The 20,612-nt window shown below is 39.2% G+C and overlaps 1 protein-coding gene across 1 annotated transcript; it reads right to left on the bottom strand.

The window, feature by feature from the left end:
• Positions 1-3,604: 3,604 nt before the first annotated feature.
• REDIC1 (regulator of DNA class I crossover intermediates 1) lies at positions 3,605-20,353 on the bottom strand. Its single transcript, XM_088166115.1, has 13 exons — positions 20,223-20,353; positions 18,133-18,172; positions 15,924-16,059; positions 14,467-14,599; positions 13,883-13,949; positions 13,264-13,461; positions 11,198-11,304; positions 8,133-8,665; positions 7,815-7,887; positions 7,075-7,135; positions 6,456-6,522; positions 5,658-5,740; positions 3,605-5,069 (listed from the first exon to the last, which is right to left on the bottom strand). Exons 1-13 carry the CDS (start codon positions 20,351-20,353, stop codon positions 4,419-4,421), a joined length of 2,280 nt encoding a protein of 759 aa, XP_088022241.1. The 3' UTR covers positions 3,605-4,418.
• Positions 20,354-20,612: the final 259 nt, after the last annotated feature.

The raw sequence follows: 20,612 nt of genomic DNA, 5'->3' as shown, positions 1-20,612 counted from the left end.
TGGTCCCCTACCTGTCAGGGCTTATTCCCTCATCCCCAGGCCGGGTGTCTGGTGATAGCAGCTGGCCATGCCCGAAGTACCCTGCTCCAGCTGGCCCTGCTATGAGCGGGGCTTGCACTGAGCAAGATCCCTGCCAGCTTCAGCTGGTTTGGGGTTCTCCAAAAATTCATTTGTTTGCATGGAGTGTAGCTTCTCTGAAGAGCAAAACTCCTTACAGTCCTCCTGTTTCCCAATAATGACTCCAGCCAAGGAAATTAAATAAATCTTCTGCAATAACACATATTGGTTTGTCCTATAATCAGTCACAGTGCTGGGTCCTTGGGCCAGGCCAGCACCCATGTGCTGAGCGTGACACACCGGCAATAAATCACAGCACTCTCTCTGCAAACAGGCACAAATGGTTGATTTGGACATGTTTTCTCTCAGCTCTATTAAATAATTCAACAGGTCTCTTTCACCCTCCTGCCTTATCTTGACTCACTCACTCTCCACCCCTCTGTGCTTGGGCCCAGGATCCCCCATCACCTCACACAGAGCTGGTGTATCAGCACCCTCTGCAGCCACGTGCTGTGTGAGGGCTCACCTTGAGCTCATCCTGCTGGCTTGCACATCCAGAGGGCTGTGGCACCCAGGGCAAGCACCATCAGGGTGTGGGGTCACTGCAGTATGGTTGGAGAGGGGGCAAACGTTCAGCATTCAGCTCAGAGTCAGGAGACATGGCTGGAGCTCCACATCACCAGCCCTGGAGAAGAAAGCTCTGATTTGGGTGACTGGGATTGTCACCTCTAACCCGTCAGAGGCTGTCAGGGAGAAGAGGCTGAAGAAGCGTTGCAGAAAGGTCATTGTCTTTCGTGAGGACAGATTAGGCACTGGATGCAGAGAGTTAAATATTTTTTCCAGGAAACCTCATCCTCTCTCAATCTGCTACTGCTAAAACCCTTAAAAAGCCAACTCACAGTTTGTACCAGATAAATAATTACTTGTATGAGGACTTAAGACTCTCATTTCCTATAATGATAATCCTTCATTAAAATGAAATAAGAATTTCTATGAATTTTGTGAAGGTTCTTGGCAGAACATCCAGCAACAAACTGCCCATTAATGACCAAACTCCTTTTGGTGCTTGCCCAGAAAACCTTACCTTGCAGGTTACTGTAATTTGAGCTGATTTTAGAGGGAAATAAAGTTACAAGCTGCATATTTAAATTGATTCTGAACTGAAGTTTATGGTATTATTTTCAGTGAGAATCTTTCAATCTGTGTTTAGAAGCATTTGACTGCCACTGATAAACAAATGCTCCTGGTTTTTTGGTTAATTACAGGTACTCTTCTACTCTTCTGTCCTTTTCCCCCAAAAAACTCTACTTATAATTGATGCTTACCAAACCAAATTAAAAACGTGTATTTCCATGGCCTACCTGGAGGCTCAGCATGTTGCCAGGAAGAATGACATGGATGAAAAAGGAGTGTCTCTGCCTAAGCTGTTGCCTCAGAGAAAGCTGGTGGTGCCTGAATGCATTTAGTGAGATGACAATCATAACTGTAGGCTACAAATACTGATGGATTAATAGCATCAGCTGCTGAATTATCAGCTGAAGAAAGCACAGTTTGAAGTTACTACTTCCTATTAAACCAAACTCAGCTCTTCCCTGAAGTCACAAAAAAAATCAGGGTAAAGAAAGCACCTGAGCTAAGGAGAAAGCATGAGTCTCTTTTAATGCAATAATAGTAATGTAAATACTTTAAAATACTTCTCCAGTGTCTAAAAAGAGCGTGCAGCCTTATTTGTCATCATTGCCAGCACATAAACCACTACAAAGATAGTTTTTTTCTTCTGATTGCTTTGCAATTGCAGGTAAAAATAAGAATGTAATTTGAATTTATATAATCTCATCCTAAGGCTTTTAAACATGATTATCTACAGTGATTGATATCCCAAGTGGTGAATTATTGCATTAGAGACATGTATGCAGCTCTTACATACAGCCAGTCAGAGGGTGAGTTTCTGGCACTGAGCAGTGGAATTTCAGCGCAGCCCAGGCTGAAACCTGGCTGAAACTGGACAGATTGTGAGAGCTTCTGTATCAGTGGCTGAAGTGAAAATAAGTGATACCCACTGAGAGGCTTTAAACAATTATAAATATGAGCAATAACTTAATAAGGAGCATTTGAAACCCCCCACACATATATTCATATTGTGCAACTGTCCCCCTCTTCCCATCTGTGTTCCAAGCTGTGTTCTTTGTCCCATAGGTTCATAGGCACAGACTGGGAATATGTCTGTTCAGAGCCCAGCTCTGCAGATCTGGAGTATCTGCCTGAACGTGGGTAGCTCGCTTCAGTGTAAAACTAACCATGGTTTAAAAGTCCCAGCAACAATGCCAACAGCAGAGAAATCAGGAGCAGAACTTCCACTGTAAGTTAATGGCAGTTCATCTCTATTTGGGTCACCAGCCCAACCAGCCCAACCTCTCTAACCCAGACACCAAATAACTCTTTGGCCATGAGGCAATTTTACATCTGCTGGGGTAATAAAACCTCTTCAAACTAAAGCATAAAGTGCTGGAGTTTTTAGATATAATGTGCCATTCCCTGGCCTCTGCCACAGTGTATTGCAGGCTAGCAGGCCAAGTGCCCTGGGGACACGTCAGCTGTGGGAGAGGCTGGGGAGCTGGACACACACAACTGCAAGGACTGGCAGGTACACACCAGGTGTGAGGGACTGTTGGGAAAGCAACATTCAAGCCAGCATGGACCACAATGGCACAATTGGCTTTGTCATACTGACTGAAAAACTATGCTTCGAAAACTGATGGTAACAGCTGAGCTTTCAGAAAATCATAGCTATTATTCAAATAAATTATATCTCCTGTGAAGAAGATGAATATTGCAGCTTAAACAAATTACGAGAAAGTTTGCTTTGACAAAAAATTGAGGCAACCTAAAAAAGAAACTCTGCTTATGTCAAGCCTTAGGAAGTGGGCAGTGAATTGGCTAAGTGATAGTCACACGGTTCAGAAGTCTGGCTGTGCAAACCACTTCGTATGTATGCAATTTATACATATAAAAGACAATGCTATTTTCTTCCAAGTACAGAAAAGCCCACTGAAATTTCTGAGCTGCTATTTTTTAAAAATAGCACAGCCATAAACCTGCAAACTGTTGAGCAATGTAGACCTTCTTTTAAAAATGTCTCTTCACTTCAAAAATTAAATGCAGCAGCAAAAACAGCCACTAGTTTGATGATGAGAACAGAGACAAAGAACAGGAATGAGTCTCATCCAGGCTGGGTGACATTCATCCCTTCTACAAAATGTAGAAAAAACCCTGACCTGGTGGGAATAAGGGCAGTGAATCTTTTAACAGTAGACTCCAAGGGGAAAGCACAACATATTAACCTTCTAGAGGCAAATCTCCTGTTCTGTTCAAGGAAGTCGCCAGCACAGCTTTTGCCCAAGCCCAGTTTGTGAGGAAGAGGAATCCTGCATGCAGCCAGCTGGCTAATGCCAGCACAGGCATTTATATATGTACTTTGCTATGTGTATATATACACACACACAGCTTTTTATATATACATACACGTACACAAACATAGTTAAGATAAATATCTATATAGAAGTGAAGGTGTATGAATCTGTAAGTAGATGTTAGTAACACTGAGTCTCTCTGACACCTTTACCAGGAACTATTTAGAAGGCAAGAATATAACCTAGAAACAATATTATCAGAAACTTTTATTTGTTGTGATTTGTAGCTTCATACAAATACTGAAATAAAGAGGCAAATAGTTCAGTCTTTCAACTTGCAGACAGAATACAGAAACACATGAAAGATTTTTTAGATTAACAGCCAGAAAATTAATGAATGGATCTGCTGTGGAGGGAAAACTGAGCATTTAAAAAAAACCCTAATAAATTAGCTCTTTTTAAATTACATTCTATTCTATGTGTGTAGATGTACACTTTTTGTTGTTTCCCATTTTTTTTGTTTAGTATGAACAAAGGCAAGTTTTTCTATTAAAATGGATAAGAATCAGACAGTGGCTCTGAACTCAGAGCCACACTAAATATGTTTTGAAGTAGAACAACAGCTTCCCATTACCTTAAAAGAAACATAGTCAGTGAATTCCAAACTACAGAATCCTATGGATGTATGGTGAGGAAACCAATATAATTCCTAACGTTTATATTTACTAGGCTATTGTAAAATCCTTTGTTAATAGTTGGATATCTATAGAAACCCATATTTTGAGATAGCAGTAGGTAGACAGAAATCCATAATTATTGATATTCAAAGCAAACAAACAGTAAAAATATCTTTTGCCTAACTGTGCTAGAAAAGTCAGAATATGCCAACTGAATGAAATGCACTAAGAACAGGACAAAACTATGGTGTTCCTTACATGCCATTATAGTTGATCACAGCTTATCTCTCTCCTTCATTTTATCGATATAGCTCAGCACCTCTAGAGTCCTCCTGCCAGCCAAACACAAGTACTCGGCCTCAGAAAAAAAGGCGTCTGTCCCGGCCGCGCTGGCGGTGCCCGCGGGCTGCGGCACCTCCTGCCCTGGCCGTTCGTGCTCTCCGGCGGTGCCGGCAGTGCTGGGAGGAGCAGCTGCGGGCTGGGTGGCTGGGCAGCTGCCCAGCTCCACTGGGCTGCGGGCAGGGGGGAGGGATCCCCCACAGCTGCACACCCTCAAGGTGCCACACTGAGTGCCCACATCCACCTTCTCTACTTCTGTCACAGAGCCCTCGGTCTGCGACCAAACATCGCACCTGGTGCTGCGAGTGACATGCTCCCTCTTAAGGGCCCTGTGTGATGGGCCCTGAGACAGGGCTCTGCGGGCTTTATTTTCCTCGTCTGTGGCACAAACATTAGAGTCTTTCTCCTGAAAATTGTTTGCTTCTTCTCTAGCCAAAAAACTGCTGGGCTTCATGGCCACACTTTGAGTCTGAGAGCTCTTGGGGGTCTCTCTGCTTGCTGAAGCTGAGAATAGGTTGGCATCATGTGCCTTTAAGGACTGTTCATTCAGATATTCCTTCCTTTTGGCTGTGTCTTCTGCTTCAGACTGTTTAAACAGAATTGTGCAATTGTAACTGTTCAAATAGTTCAATAACTAAGTACTAAAGTAATGACTTACTAATAACTAAGTGAAATAAACAGAAAGGCCAGAACTGTCTGCTTTTGGTTGCTTGAAGGTTTTTTGTTCCTTCTCCAAGGATGTACTTCTGGCTTTTGGTGAAGAGAAGGTGGCCAAGGCAGACCTTCACTCTCACATGCAATTTATACTCACACCATGCCATTTTTGTGTTCAAGAATGACTGAAAACACAGTGTGTCAAATCATTCTGCTTTACAGACATGTAATGTAAGGCAGCTATACGTACAGGAAGAGTATAGAATATTGCTTAGCATCTTCCCACAGTCATGCTACTGTAATTCCACAAGTCTAGTCAATATCAAGAGAACAGACCACATGTCTGTAAAACTACTTAAGAAAATTTACAGCTAATAATTTCTTGTCCTCATCATACATGAAGTATGTATTTATCTCGTACAAAACAAAACGAGATTCCAGCTACATCCATCCTTAGGTGCACTCAGGCATAGAGATATGATTCAAATAAAGCTCTGCCAGCCCACAAAGGTTTACTCACTGTGTCAGGACTAGAGCTCAAATAGCTCTCAGTCTGCCTTGGAGAGTAACTGTGAAAATGACTGCTGAGTGGTGACTCCACATCTTGAAAAATTAGATGAAAAAGAAAGAAAGGTTACTCACCAAACACTCCCCAAAGATCCAACTCTCAAGTACGGCATGTAGAATTAAACATTATTATTTCTGATGCAGTTTTAAGATACTATTTAAAGAAAAAAATGTTAGCAAGGTCAATCTACTTCTTAGCAATAGCCAGTTCTTCTCTTCCCGGGTCAACACAACAGAATTTGTGATATGGGTCCCCCAAAGCCTCAGCTGTGCTGTTAATCAGCAGCAGAACTGTGCCACCCAAAAGGAGAAGGGACTCTGGAGAGCACAGCCTGTGAGAGAACACAGCAGACTCCATGTGCACACTGGCTGCCATACAAGTTACATATTTATCTCTTGGAGGCCCCTGAGAGATCTGCTCTGAAATGCAGCCAATACAGCTGACCCTGCAGCTACTGAGGGAGTAGGAAGGATGTAGGATTGCCTAGCTTACTCCCATCCTTCTGTCCACATGTGGAGTGACAGCATATAGTGGAAGAGAATATCTCTTCAAGGAAAACCAAACACAGCTAATTCTTAGTTACCTGGTAATGCTAGTTGCCTCTCTTTACAGTACTGTGTGAATCAGAAATACAAGCCCTCATCAAAGTTAACATCCTAAAAAGATCATTCTCCCTGCTTTAAAAGTAACTCTTTCAGTTTCACATGTAGAGAAAAAAATTTTAAGTGATAATGTATAAATAGTACTTACCCATCTCCATCTCATGAAGATACGAACTCACTCCAAACTTATACCCTTTCTCATGTGCTGTTGTGAACTGTTAAAAATAATAAGGTATTAATAGTGAGGGTTCAGCTGGATCAGAATCTCAGGTTAAGAGAGGCACATTCAGTTTCTATATTAGATAAAGGAGTCACTGCACTACACCACAAATTAAGAGGTATTTTTACCCCTTAGTAGTACCATATGTGGCTTCTGCAGGTAAGACATCTGAAACACTTTTTATATGTACACTGGCACAAAGCTCCTTTATAAAGCTCCTTGTAGTATCCTGCATATAATGTCTGGGAATTGCCTGCAGAACCTGATCCTAAGTGCTGATGGATGACTTACTTAATGTCTTTCAGGCTAAGATGTGAATGATACCATGTGAACTGTGAACCTCAAAGGGCTGTCTATCTGAACCATGTCACTAGCAGCAGTTCTTTCTGAATTCATTCTATAAACCATGATGGAAAAGAAGCTTCCATGGTAGTTAATTCATTGAAACTATATTCAGTTTCTAACTGTTGTGGACAATCCTTCTCCAGCTCAAATGACTCATGCAAACAGGGGGTTTGACAAAAAAATACATATTTTTAAAAGTTACCTCTTCAAATACAAAGAGATGGTTCTGATTCCAGGCTGTTTCTTTCACATATTTGTCATCACTGAGAAATGCAAACACAGAGTTCTCTGGTAAGTGATTTTCCCCTAGTATTTTTATTTTCTTTCTGAGTTAAAGCCCTTACTGGTGACTTTTCAATTTTTATTTTGTCTTCAGTAACCATTAAATGCTTCCCATTACTGAGATCACTGGACTTATCTCTGAACCTGAGATTTAACACCAAGAATATATTTTTAATAAACTTCATGTCTTTTGAAATGCAAAATGGAATTGAAACAATGACAGAAGATAGTGCTGTTTTTTAAAATGGAAGGTGCTATGTATCAGTCTTTGAAAAACAAGTCTTTAGTAAAACACAGAGCACTCACATAGCCCAGGGAAGGCATTTACTTGCTTTGTAGCCAGTGGAATGAGACAGAATATTTTAGAGGACAAGCCAGACCAACAGCTTAATTTCAGGAATACAAACTGTCCCTGAATACTGAAATACTAAAGAAGTATTTCTGTGTACTTACTATGGGCAGATACACAGAGGCATAATGGGCTTACCTGTGCATAAATTTACTAGCATTGTATGTACTATCTTCACTGAAAAAACTTGAGTCCTCAGTAATGCTGTTAAGAATTTTGCCTTCCTGTGCTTTTAAGCAGGATTTCTCCAATTCAGCCAGGTCTCTGCAGTTATCACTGGTTAATAGACTGGTAATTTCCATGACACTCACCATTTTTTTCTTGAATAATTCTGCACATTCTCCTTTAAGCTATTCTGCCGATCATGGTGATAAGCAAACATCCCTAAAAATTAAAAAAAAAGAAAGAAAAAAAAAAGTAAAAAAAACCTAAACCTTTGAAATGCAATAGAATAAACACAATTTGAATATAAAGGTTTCTGTCAAGTTTTTAAAATAATTTAAATAGTTGGATTTAAAATTATGTGACTGCATTCTGAAGATTCATGATGTTTTCAGTCAGGGCTGATACATCTCTGGTTATCAGAAGAATAAAATCCAGAATATATGTCCCTAAAATATGACACGCACCGATTTTTTCAAGGTTTGCTCCTTTTTCTTTCTTCCCAGAGGGTATGAAGTACTGCTGTCCCTCGTGACAGTTCTGCAGGTGGGTTTTATGAAGTCCACTGGTTTCCTTGTAGCTTGTACTTAACACGTTGTTACTTTTAAGGAAAACCTGTTCTGGAGCTGTGAAAACGCCTTCAAGGTGTCTATCTATGGAATTTTCTTTTGTATTGATTGCAGGATAAACCCTTCTAGTGTCATAAGAATAATTTTTGTTTGTAATTTGATTTCTAACATCAGGAACAGTGGCAAAAATGTCAGTATTGCTTTGGTTAGAAAAAGGATTAAAATGCTTTGTGGATGGATTATTATGAATTGGTTGACTCTCATCTTCAAATAATGACAGAAAGGAACAACCACTTCCATCTTGGGGACCTTTCAGTTCTGCAGTTTCTTTCACAATATCAAATACTTGTTCTTTTATTCCTTCACAGTTTTCTGATTCATTACTGGCTATTATCACTGGATTTTTCCTGGAAGAATTCATGTTGTCTAGCCTGGGGGTAGGCAATGAGGTGTAACAGGGGTAGGAAGGAAGAAAAACATTTTGCTGAGCACACAAATAAACAGAATACTGACAGTTAACACAACACTTTATGATAATTTGATGATAAAAATGTCAAAACCTTCACTGCTCATTACACTTGATTTTGTCCTAAATATGCAGTATTTCAACTGAAAAAGTGTGTATCTTATTATGTTTTATAGCTACTTTATAGTAGGCTTGATTTAAAAGGGGTTCTATTTCTCAATGTCTCCAAATATACAAAACCATGGAGCACATCCTCCTGGATAGGGAACTGTGATTTATAAAATCAGCCACAGTATGTCACTGCTGCTCCACCAGCTGACCAAAGGCAGCCACTTCGGAGAGAAAAAGAAAAGGGAGGGAAATAAATAAAGAGGATATCAGTTTCTTCCATTCATAAAAGTAGTTTGCTTAAGAGTATATTTCTCTTCCATATTGAAAGCCCAAGACAAGTAACTTTAATTTGTACTTGAAGTCAGTAATCCTGATTCAGCATAGAATTTTTCTGTTCCAGTGTCAGGAGGCCAGTCAGACATTTTGTCATGTCCCTACTTCTCTACCCCACTTCTGAGAGTAGTGGTTTTGAAGGTTTTATCATGTGAACATCATGGACATGAAAGCTATCATGCTTTCACTTACTTGGCTCTTAATCTAACATTTTCACTGTTTTGTTTCCAGGCTGGATCTGCTGACTGGCCTTTCAGAAACTCTGAGCAAAAAGTTGAGATTCTTCTGAAGGACAGAGATTTGGCAAAAAAGGGCCATTCAAAAAAAGCTCTTTCTTTAAAATGTTCTGAGCAAGGCTATCAATAGAACTTGAAAACTGAAATGTACTACAGGAAACTCCTACTGGAGAAAATGCCTGTGGTGTTTTGATCAGCAAATACTTGGAACTGGATAAAGATTCTATTGAACTTAAATGAGTAACTGGTTTCCTCTAGTTACAGAAACCTCACCAGGACAATTTTAGAAGGCTAAACACACTAGAGTTTATTCCTGAAGATACTTGGATAGATCTACACGAGGAAGATAAAAACATGTTGTGAAGCAATTCAGAGGGTCTTTCTCAACTCCACTGCATTGCAATTTGTAATGCAAAGTAAAATTTAAGAGTAGATGAGGAAATACTACATGAAAATTTTTAATTAATATTTAATAACATTGAGGCCCTCAGAATTATTTATATTGATTACATCATCAATATGTTACATTAAACAGTTGTATAAATTTACACTCTACTTTTCACAGACAGTGAAGAAAACTCCCTTCACAGAAGAATTGTGATCTCTTGAGGTATAAGAATTCTTGGCTACAATGGATGAAAATAAAACGAGGACAATACAAAGAAATGGATTTGAAAAGCAGTTGGAAAGATGTTGTTAGTGAGTAGTGACCCATTAATGGGTAGAAGATGAGAGGATGTGACATCAGCAGGTGAGTACAGGCCTGATAGCTGGTGGAGAAATGAAAGATATAGGTGAGATAAGGTGATGTAGGACTCAGTGTAAATATATTAATTGGAAATTCGCTCAGATAAACAGCCAGGTGAATGCTATGCTCATTTTAGGTTTTGCTGGAGAAAACCAGGAGAAGCTACAAGAAGAATGGAAGTTAAGGTGGCTGATGTGCTTAGTCATTATTTGGCCAATGAGTTTATGGGTCACTTGACTCCCCAAGCAAACAGGCTCAAGCATTTCAGGAGCAGCAAAATACTGTATGGCCTTTTTATGTCTTTATCCAGCCTAAGCTAGAGATGGACAGGAACTTTCAACCAAATGGCAGACTTATGGAATAGAAGGAGTAAAGTAAGATTAGCTATGTAAGACCTCTAGGTCCAAGGGAGAGCCTCTGGAAAGAAAATGAAATAAAATGTTCAGTACAAATGAGCCTGGCCCTAAACCATCTATGATTTGAAAGATTTTTAATCAGCACATACAAAAAGAAATATATTCTTGATTTCTATCCATTGTTTTAATAACAAAGTGTATATTCTCTTAGAAGTATTACTGAATCAATTATAGGGAAAAAAGAAAGCTATAGTGGGATCACATATGAAAGAGAAGGAAAGAAAATGCTTTGTTCCTGGAATCCCTACTATAAATAATGTAGGTGCAGATGCTCAATTGCCATTGCATCAAGATCATCAGAAAAGCACTTGCAACAGTGCTCAGAACTAATAACACCTGGGGCAGCTTCCCCCTCCTCATAGCCTCTTAGTAAATCTGTGCTATCATACAAGGTGAATTCAGCAACACTATCATGTCTGTGACATTGCAAAAAATAGATGATTGTTCCAAGTGCCTACCCAAAATTCAGATTTTGCTGCCTTTCAGCAAATTTAATTAGCTTTCTATGCTTAGTATTTTCATTTGATTTCAATTTCTATTTGAAACACAGTCAGTGAAAAAAAATAAGTAGCAATAAAGTTCAGATTATTTTAGTATTTTTCTTAATTAAACTTGACTGTTATTTTCCTCATTAATGTAAAATCACTGCCTACCTATCAAGTAGCTTGAACAGCTCCTGAGGCATTGTATCAGACTTCCTGAAAATAACCTGGCTTGAAGATTTTGTATTCCAAGGGTCTTGATCAAAGCTGTTTCCTGACTGAGAAAACAGTAGAAGCTGTCAAACTGTAAATATATGTAATTGTTACAGTGCTTTAAAACTTTCAACTTGGGTTTGCAAACAATATACATATTTTCCCACTCCTTTTATTTTTCTATATCTTTACAGCAGAAGCGTAAACCTCCTTACAGCCCAACTGTTGCCAAACAAACTTTAACCAACAGATAACTACTTTGAACATGGCAGTAACAGACAGTTTTTTTCTCATCCTATTGTCCACTCATCTGGTTCATAGCTGCCCATTTTGGCTACTAGAATCCCATGGGAAACTTTGTCAAAAATCTTCCTAAAGTCAAGGTAAATAATGTCTGCTGCTCTCTCTAATTCCTAGAGGAACTAATTCTATCACAGAAGGCAATTGCCACCACCAGGCAGAGTCTGACCTTGGAAAATCTGATGGCTGTTTGCAGACACCTTCTCGTTCCTCATGTACCTTGGAATTGCCTCCGGGCACTTAGTTCCTTAATCCTTCCAGGGACAGAGGTGAGATGATGCTTCCCCAGATCATGCTTACATTTTTGCAGATGGACATAACACTTGTGTATTTCTTCTCACTGGGAAGCTTCTCTGATCAGAACAGCCTTACAAGGGTGATAAACATCTGCCCTGCAGTGGTGTCATCCAGCACCCTGAATATACTTGGTTGGACTCTGTCCACTAACATATTTCTATATGTCCAGGTTACAATGGATTCTCTAACTTGTTCCTTCCCTACTATTTCATACAACTCCCCCCAACTCCTGACTGCATTTAAGATGAGCCAGAGAGAAGATCTTGTCTAAAACACTTGAAGCTCAGCAGTTTTTGAGTACTTCAGGCTTTTCCATGTCCCTTATCAGTAGGTCTAAACTCTATTTAGCAGTGGACAGCATTTTCCTTGGTTTCCTTCCTTTGATGACATACCTACAGAAGTCCTCCTTGCTGTTCTTCTCATCCATTGTTATTTGCAGCTCTGATCATCCTAATGCCACCCCTCCAAGCTGAGGGGATGCTCCTGTCTTCTTCCTGGGCTGCCCATCCCACCTTGCACACTTCCTCTTTGCATTTGACCTCAGCCAGGAGTTCCCTGATTCAGCCAAACTGGCTTCCAGAATCTAATCATTCTCTTACACATAGAGGTGGATTGTCCTTGTGTTTTGAAAACATATTTCTTGGGCTTCTTTGTTCTTCAGGTCACCTTCTTGTGGGTTTTGGCCTATTCATTCCTTAAACAACCCATCATCTCCCCTTCTGAAATTCCTGGAGCATTTCTTCCTCACTTACCTCAAGACTTCAGAATACCATTGGTGAAACACATAGAATTTGTTTTATTATTTCCTATGAATAATATAATTGCTAAAAATAAAGCGTATTATATTTGCTATCACTTTTCTAAGGATTATTATTTTAAGAATCACAAACTTAACAACAACAACAAAAAAAAGAAAAATAAAAAATAGTAATATGCATCAGAACAAATAACTTTCAATTGTTTCTTAGAAGTAAAGAGTTAAACAGCAGAGCACTGAGAATACTGTAAGAACTATGTTACTGAGACATTAAAAGATTAAAAATTAGGTCATGGGATCACCTGGGATCATGCAACACCCACTAGTTACCCCAACTGTATGTTTAAGAAAGCTGTATTTCAAACTATAGTATATTTCAGTTTTCTTTAACCAAATTTACAAGCCAGAAAAAAAAGAAAGCCACCAGTATGTGACTAATTCTCTCTCTGCAAATATCAGCAGTACTGAGAGTTCAGTGAACAAAAGCTCAAGTTGACCTTATTTCAGAACAATAGAATAAATAGATTTGTATATACAGAATATTCACTGCCACCAGCCTACAAAAAATGTTGATCAGTCATAATTAGCATCACCATTACACTAGTTTTACACAGCAAATAAATGAAAGTTAGTTTAAAATAATTCCATGGAAGTAAAATATTAACCAAACCTGGTTTTGCAGTTTCTTTTCATAGGGCTGTTCCCAAATGTTGCTCATTAGGTTTGTGTTGAAATGTTCTTCTGAAAGCTGTGTAGGGTTAGAGAACTGAAAACTAGAGGACAATGGGCAAGCACTAAAAACTCTTGCCATGTTGTCTTCATTTCCCATACTAGAATCAACATAGCCTAATTCCATTACTTGTGACAGCTAGACAAAACATAACAAAGATATATTTTATTTATCTAAAACAGTTTTGATTTAAGCATAAAATTCAAGGTAATCAAGCCATTCCATATCTTCTACATCTCTGCACATAAACCACAAAGAAGAGAAAATTTTCAATTTTTCATGAAAAACTTAAGGCAATAAGGGCTTATTTCAGGGAAACATATAAGTACCTACTTAATCTGAAGCATGCACACAAATGCTATCCTGAAGAGAGATGGATATAAATACATTTTTAGCTTTTTTTCAAGAAATACGTAGGCAGTAGCAGGAAAATAATTTATCAATATAGTCTTAAAGAGAAAGAAGACTTCATGTGTTTCAGTATTGACCCACTCTGAAAAATCACTTAAAAATACAGTAATTACTGCACATTTTTAGTCTTATATCATAAGAAACTTACATTATGCTGGTATTTTACTTTTTCCGAGAGATGCTGTCTCCTGCTGTCCATAACTTGCTTTTGCAGCCTTGTAAAATGAATAAAAACAGCCTAAGAAATACAAGATCCAAAATACTAAATATCATGAGTATTAATTTCAAAATAAGTTAGGGATATTTTTCCACACAACTTAAAACAGCCTGATTCTTAGGCAATTAAGAGCAGCCTGTCTGTGAGTTGGTCACTTCAGGGTGTCCAAAGATGGATGGGAGAACAGTGTAAGTGGGTAATGCTGTTTGAATAACCTGCTCCTTGAGATGAACTTAGTGTATGTACCTGAAATGAGGTACATACATTACATTTTTTAAAGACACATTATCTTTTTTTAAAAAAAAATCTCTGCTTCATGTGCAGTTTTTTATTCAGAATTTATTAATTACTCTCTCACAGTACGAGTATCACTGGACTGACAGGATTGGTTGTGAAACTGCCCTGTTTGCAATGGTATGTTTATGTGTTCTTAATACCCCAAATATTAAAACTATAATGAAATACCTCTCCCAGAATCTCACTATTATGTAACAATTGCCTACTTTATCAAGTACCTGCTCTGGAGATCCTCTAAGTTTGACTTATGTTGTGTACGTAGGGGTGACGTGGGAAGCTCTAAGTTATGTCTTCTGATAGGTTTCTTTTCATCTTCAGTGATATCAATGTGGATTGGCTTCCTCATGTTCTCTGCAATGAATGTATGTTATGTCAGTTCTGGGCTTGGAGAAAGTTTTGAGGTTCCTGAATTTTCATTAGAGTAAAAAAGCTATTGTTTTAGATTTCTTAATCCATTTAAAGTCGTATCTGTTTCTTTCTTTGTTACTAACAACATAAAAACTCTGTTCTAAATGGCACAATAGTATAAAATTATTTAGACAGCCACTGTGTATGTACAGGCTCTGTTACCTTCCTCAGTCACCTTCTACTCTTCTGAGCATAGGACAAAAAGATGTTCCATAACCTGGTTTATATGGTGAATATGTTGCAGATGACAAGAATCATAGAATCATAGACTCGTTTAGGTTAAAGAAGACCTTTAAGATCATTGAATTAAACCATTAAACCAGCACTGCCAAGTCCACCATTAAATCATATCCTTAAGTACCACATCTACGTTTAAAGAGTTAGAACTCAAGTTTTTGTGATGTTTCTCAAGAAGTTTAATAATGGATTTTAAGAAAGATAATCTGGCTAGAACTGACAAGACTATTCCAAATGCCCCCAAAGTTATGAAAGAGGAAGTGGATGGGAAATGGATTTAATTCAACAGCAAAGAGGAAAAGAAATTATGTGGCATAAAATTAATTAACAGAATGGGGAAGGTAATAAGTGTGCGTAGTGGTTTAGAAATGGTATCCTCCAATTTAGTGGTCCCACTGAAACACTTCAAACTATGTGCTGCTCTCTCCTTCTCCCTTCTCCCTCCTTTCCATCTCCCTCTCCCTTCCTTCTCCCTCTCCCTGTTTGCAGAAGGATGGAGAGGAGAATTGGAGGCACAAAAGGTAAAGATCATGGGTTAAGATAAGAACAGTTTACTGGAGACAGCAATGAAATAAGAAATGCTGTATTAATAACAGTGATGATTCACAGGCAGGTGCTCACCACAGGGAGCACAACGTTCCCTGGCCACTCACTTCCTGCTACCCCCACCGGATGGGACTCGTGCCCCTGTGGCTCCTTGTGCGTGATGTGAGGAGGTGTAGAATCACCTCAGGGTCCTGGCCATGCCTGTCCTGGCTACTGCAAAAATTAACCCTGGCCTGGCTTGGAACCAGAACACTGCACAAGGCTTTAAAGGTGAAGTAGGCAGGAGCCAAGGTTTATTGATTCCTCTTATGCCCTGACTTTTTATTCAGTCATAACTTTTTGTACTTACATACAGTTTTTTATTTTAAGAATAAAACAACACTTACTTGAGGGTTAAGTTGTAAACGGAAGAACAAGAATTAAAATAACAGCAGTAATAGTCAAGAATAACTAATTTTGAGAAGTCAGAATACCCAAAACTCACCAGTGTTGTCTTTTTTGGTTGATATCTGGTTAACCACATATAGATTAAGAAGATCCAAACTGACTGCTGAACTTTTAGGAGATGATACATCCAGGAGCTTCATTTTTGACTTAAGTTTCTTTCTTTCAAAGTATTCCTTAATTTTTTAAAGGAGAGAATAAGTTTTTGACAGAAGCTTCAACAACACATTACCAGTATAGGTAATTCTTTTGAAATTAGCAAGCAAGACTTAGCAAACTATTCTTAATATAAAAGCATATAGTTAAATATCTCTGAATTCTCATGCCCCATTTGCTCTTCATTTATTTTTATTGCCTAGAAAAAGAATGCAAATATAATTTGATCATATTCAAAGTAAATAATTGTTATCTTGATGCCAAAAATTTAGTCTTTAAATGCTCATTTCTCAAACTTTGTGCACAACCACTGAAAGTATTTCTTAAAATAAAAGATACCAAATGTGGCAAGGACAAAGTCCTAAAAAATTTAGAGGGGCTTTTCAGGAGGCATATAAGATAAGCAAATGAATCAGCAAGATTATGTACACCAGATGTGCCATCTATAATGACACAAAGAGTTTATTGTTCTCCAAATTTGTCTCCCTTGACAAAGAAAACAGTCTTCTGACAAAAAAAAAAAAAAGTAGAGAAGAAAAAGTAAAAAAGAAAAGTCTCTAAGATTAGGAATTCAGAAAGAATTTTTGTTACACGGAATAAATAAATATAACTGACAGCTGATGCTTTGAATATATCAGGACAATAATATAGGAAACAAAACCCTCCATTTTGCAGAGACTATTAATAAATCCAAAAATCATTAAGTGCAGCAGATGAATAAGCAAACCCAGTAAGATTTTTTTTCTAAACAAAAGAAAGATATGGAAAACGGAAGGCTATGCCAAAACAAAAAAAAAAGCATTGACTTTTCTTCTGAAATGCAATTCCTCTCATGACTGCAGGTTACATGTAAATAATATACCTAACATGCTCATTGGTAACTTATATTTAGTATCATTTATTATTATCTTCAGCTTTCGAGGATGATATTATTTATGGAGAATATCTGTTCTTCAGTTAAGAAGAATATCTTCAGTAAGGTAAAATCATCCTCTGTACAAATCAACATTTCAAAATTCACGTTACTTTAGGGTTCATCCCCAAAATGTAACCACTTCCCTTCAGTGTCCTAGATATTTTTTCCCCATCACCTCTAAATTACTGAATAACTAATAATTGTATAATAGCAATTAGAAAATTACCACTGTGTTTATTACTTTAATACTACATGACTAAAAACAATCCTGTCTTTTCCTGTTTTCCCCCTCCACTGAAGCAAGTTACATAGTTGTAATATATATTATGTGGCTTAGACCAGTAATCCCTGAGGAGAGAGCTCAAGGGCCTCCAGGAAACTGGGAAAGTGATTAAGACAAGCTGCTGATTGGTCCCACATTCCCATATGTAAATGCTTTAATTTGAGTAATTGTCTCTATACAGTCAGCCTGTTTTTCTTCTACCTCTATATGCCTGTGCACCTGCTCTGGGTATTGGAGGTATCAGCTTCAGTGGTGGAGCTTCCCTTTACTGCCTCTTTCTTTCCTGCTGCTGAGGAGGAAACTGACTCCACTTATTATGGTTATAGCCATTTTCTCTTGCTGTTTTCTTTCTCTTTCCTGTTTGAAATGTCTTCTGCTATGCCAGGATAAGTTTGATTCCCTTATTTCACTTTCAGATTCAAAATACAAATAAGCCGCCCTCCTTTTGCAAATGCCAGAAAAAGGACTTTAATGAGCCTAACATCCTTTTACCTGGACCAGAAGGATGGCTGTGTATGTGTTAGGCCAGCTGACCATGTGGTTATCACACGAGGCTTCAAGCAATCCCTCGTGTCCCCACATACCAGCACCATATGGTAATAGAAGTAATCCAGGAAAACCAAAATTGGGCACAGGCATTCATTCATTCATTCATTCATTCATTCATTCATTCATTCATTCATTCACACCTTCTCTGTCTCCCTCCTGTTCTTGTTGTAATTCAGTTTAGTAAATCTAGAACAAGACTTTTCCCCTAAAAGTCAGGGAAACACATTGTAACTGTTTAGCAACTGTTTTGAATCTCATTCCAAACGCTTTGAAAGTTTTACCCAAATGAACCCACTAAAGCTTTTACATAACAATATAAAATCCAATATGGCTGAAACCATTTACCTTTTGTTTTCTCCTTTCTTGCTTTAATATGATTCTGCTTCTGAAAAATGCAAATAATTGTTATTTTAATAGCAAAAGTATAATCTTGAGTCAAGGCTTGAATTTCTCATCAATGATTCTGAGATTTTAGGGCACAAATACATTTATACGTTATGTTATGTTATGTTATATGTCATAATGGATCAAACCCTCAGGTAGTAGAGTCAACATATCTCTATTGAAGTAATTTTGACTAAAATCCCAGTTTACTCCAGTAAGGATAAGACCACATTTGGTATTAGGCCACCAAACACATTCAACATGAAAAAAGAAAACAGAAAAAGTTTTAGTCTTTTGACTTGTAATGCACATTTCATCAATTTGTAATTTCTTAAAACTTAAGAAATCTTTGTCAATATATTATTCTGTCCTAATTTTCTTTGTCATGCTGCAACATAGCTACAAAAGTATATTAGCAAACAAATCAAAGGAGCACTATATGAGCTTTTACCTTTAGGGACTTTCCAGAATACTGGGGACCTTTTGTAAAACAGGAAAGCAAAACAGATTAACAGTACAAGTTGCTGTTGTTTGTGCAATATAGGACAGAGTTATACCTCCAACCACTCATGTCACCTGTCAAACATAGCTTAATGTGAAATGCCTATAGGACTTGGTGCATAAAATTGGAAGTTGAGGCCACTGTTCTGTGAGCAGAGTGAGCACGGCTGCAGTCGTTATGTCAGTAAGATTAGGACTTTTTGTGAGGGTTGGAAATATGGAGTATTCCCTTGGAATTGCCTTTTGCTTAAAGTTAAAGCAAACTTTCCAAACATACACATAAAATATTCGCCTTTGCAGTGGGGAGGAACCCCCGTGATGTGTTTGACACGATTGTTTTTCTGACACTCAAAATGTAAACCCCAGATTCACTCGAGGAACCCTGGCAGCTACTACCAGCAGCAGCAAGCAGCAGGTTGATTTGTATTTGCTAAATGTGTGCAATACTCCTACACACTGCGTTTTCTTACAGAAGGTATGGCACACAGGCATTGAGGACAAAGTTAGGGGTTGGTGTTTTGGAGTTTTTTCCAGCTGAAACTCTCCCTTCCTCCTGCTTCACAGAGGCAACATTCAGAAAACCCAATTTGCTGGGAAGACTTACAGATGGGTTGGGTGTTCCTTTAGTTTGATTCTGCAAAGAGTCTGGATGATTACCAAGTTGTGCTGAGCAATGCTGCTTCCCAATGGCTGACAAAATCTGTGAGGTTTACATTTCTAATAGATTGGCAGAGGGCACAGCACCCAAAGAAACAGAACGTTGTATTTTTTTTTTTTTTTACTTTATCATTACAACTTAGTTTGTGATGTTTTACTATTTCAGTGAATCTCAGTACCTGTACATCCTTTTCTCCAAATGGTAACCACTGCTTTTTGTGAGGGTGTGAGAAAGGCCTCATGCAGCCCCTGTCTGTGGAGAGACACTGAGCCCACACGACTCCCTGCCCGGGGTGCGAGGGCTCCTGCGCCTTCTCACACAGCCTGGCTCAGGAGGGGACTCCGGGGCTGGCCTGCTGCTCTGTGAGGGCACACCAGGCCTCAAACACACACACACACTGTGCCACTACTGCTGTGTGCAGAGACATGCTCGTTTGGTCACAAACACCACGCTATGCCCAGTTTGTGAGGGGAAATGAGGCCTGAAACACACACCATGACTGTGTGTGACAGTTTGTGAGGGGACACCATGGCTGCCCCACACAACGTGGTAGTGCCTGGTTTGTGAGGGAGCATCAGGGTGGTTAAACACACTGTGGCAGTGCCCAGTCTATGAGGGACACTGCCACAGCATGGAGCTGTTTCTGTCGGCTTTGAAGAGTTTCACTCACCGACTGCCACCGACCCAGTTCATTTTCTGCTGCTGAGGAGGCAGGAGGGAGGGCAGGGCTGCCCTGTGTGCTGCTGGCAGTGTGCGTAGAGGCAATGGCTGCCCCAGGGATGGTTTGCAGCCTCCCAGCAGCGCCACAGGGCCCTTCTGCGGGGCCTCCTCCTCCCTGGGAGCAGCAGGGCAGCTGCTCTCCATGCCCCAGAGAAGAAGGAAAGGGTGGTACAGGGACTGACAGACAAAGGTGAAGGATGCAGGAAGCCAAGTGAGACAGCTGATGGGGAAGAGGTGATGCCCTGCTTGCTGCTGCCCTTCTTCTACCCCTGGCGTTTCCATACAGGCTGCTGCCAAAGCCATCGTCCTTTCCCAAGGGAGTCATGAGTGTCTTGTTGTCCCAAGTGAATTGATTTGTCTTTCAGGTCCAGCTTGTCTAGGCTACAACAATTGTGATTTTTAGGACAAGAGAGCATTTTCCATCCTGCTCTTCCTCAGGTATTTTAGGGGCAACAGGAGAAGGGATAAGCATTTTCTGCTGGTAGATGTTGTTGCCCTTGGTCCTGCCTGAGGAGCTGCTGTGTGTAAATGTGACTAACCCTCGAGGAGGGATGCAGAGCCA

This window comes from Sturnus vulgaris, chromosome 5, assembly GCF_052056855.1.
Source record: "Sturnus vulgaris isolate bStuVul1 chromosome 5, bStuVul1.hap1, whole genome shotgun sequence".
Taxonomy (NCBI): Eukaryota; Metazoa; Chordata; class Aves; order Passeriformes; family Sturnidae; genus Sturnus; species Sturnus vulgaris.
Note: the sequence above shows the minus strand (reverse complement) of the source record. Positions and strands in the feature narration are given on the sequence as shown.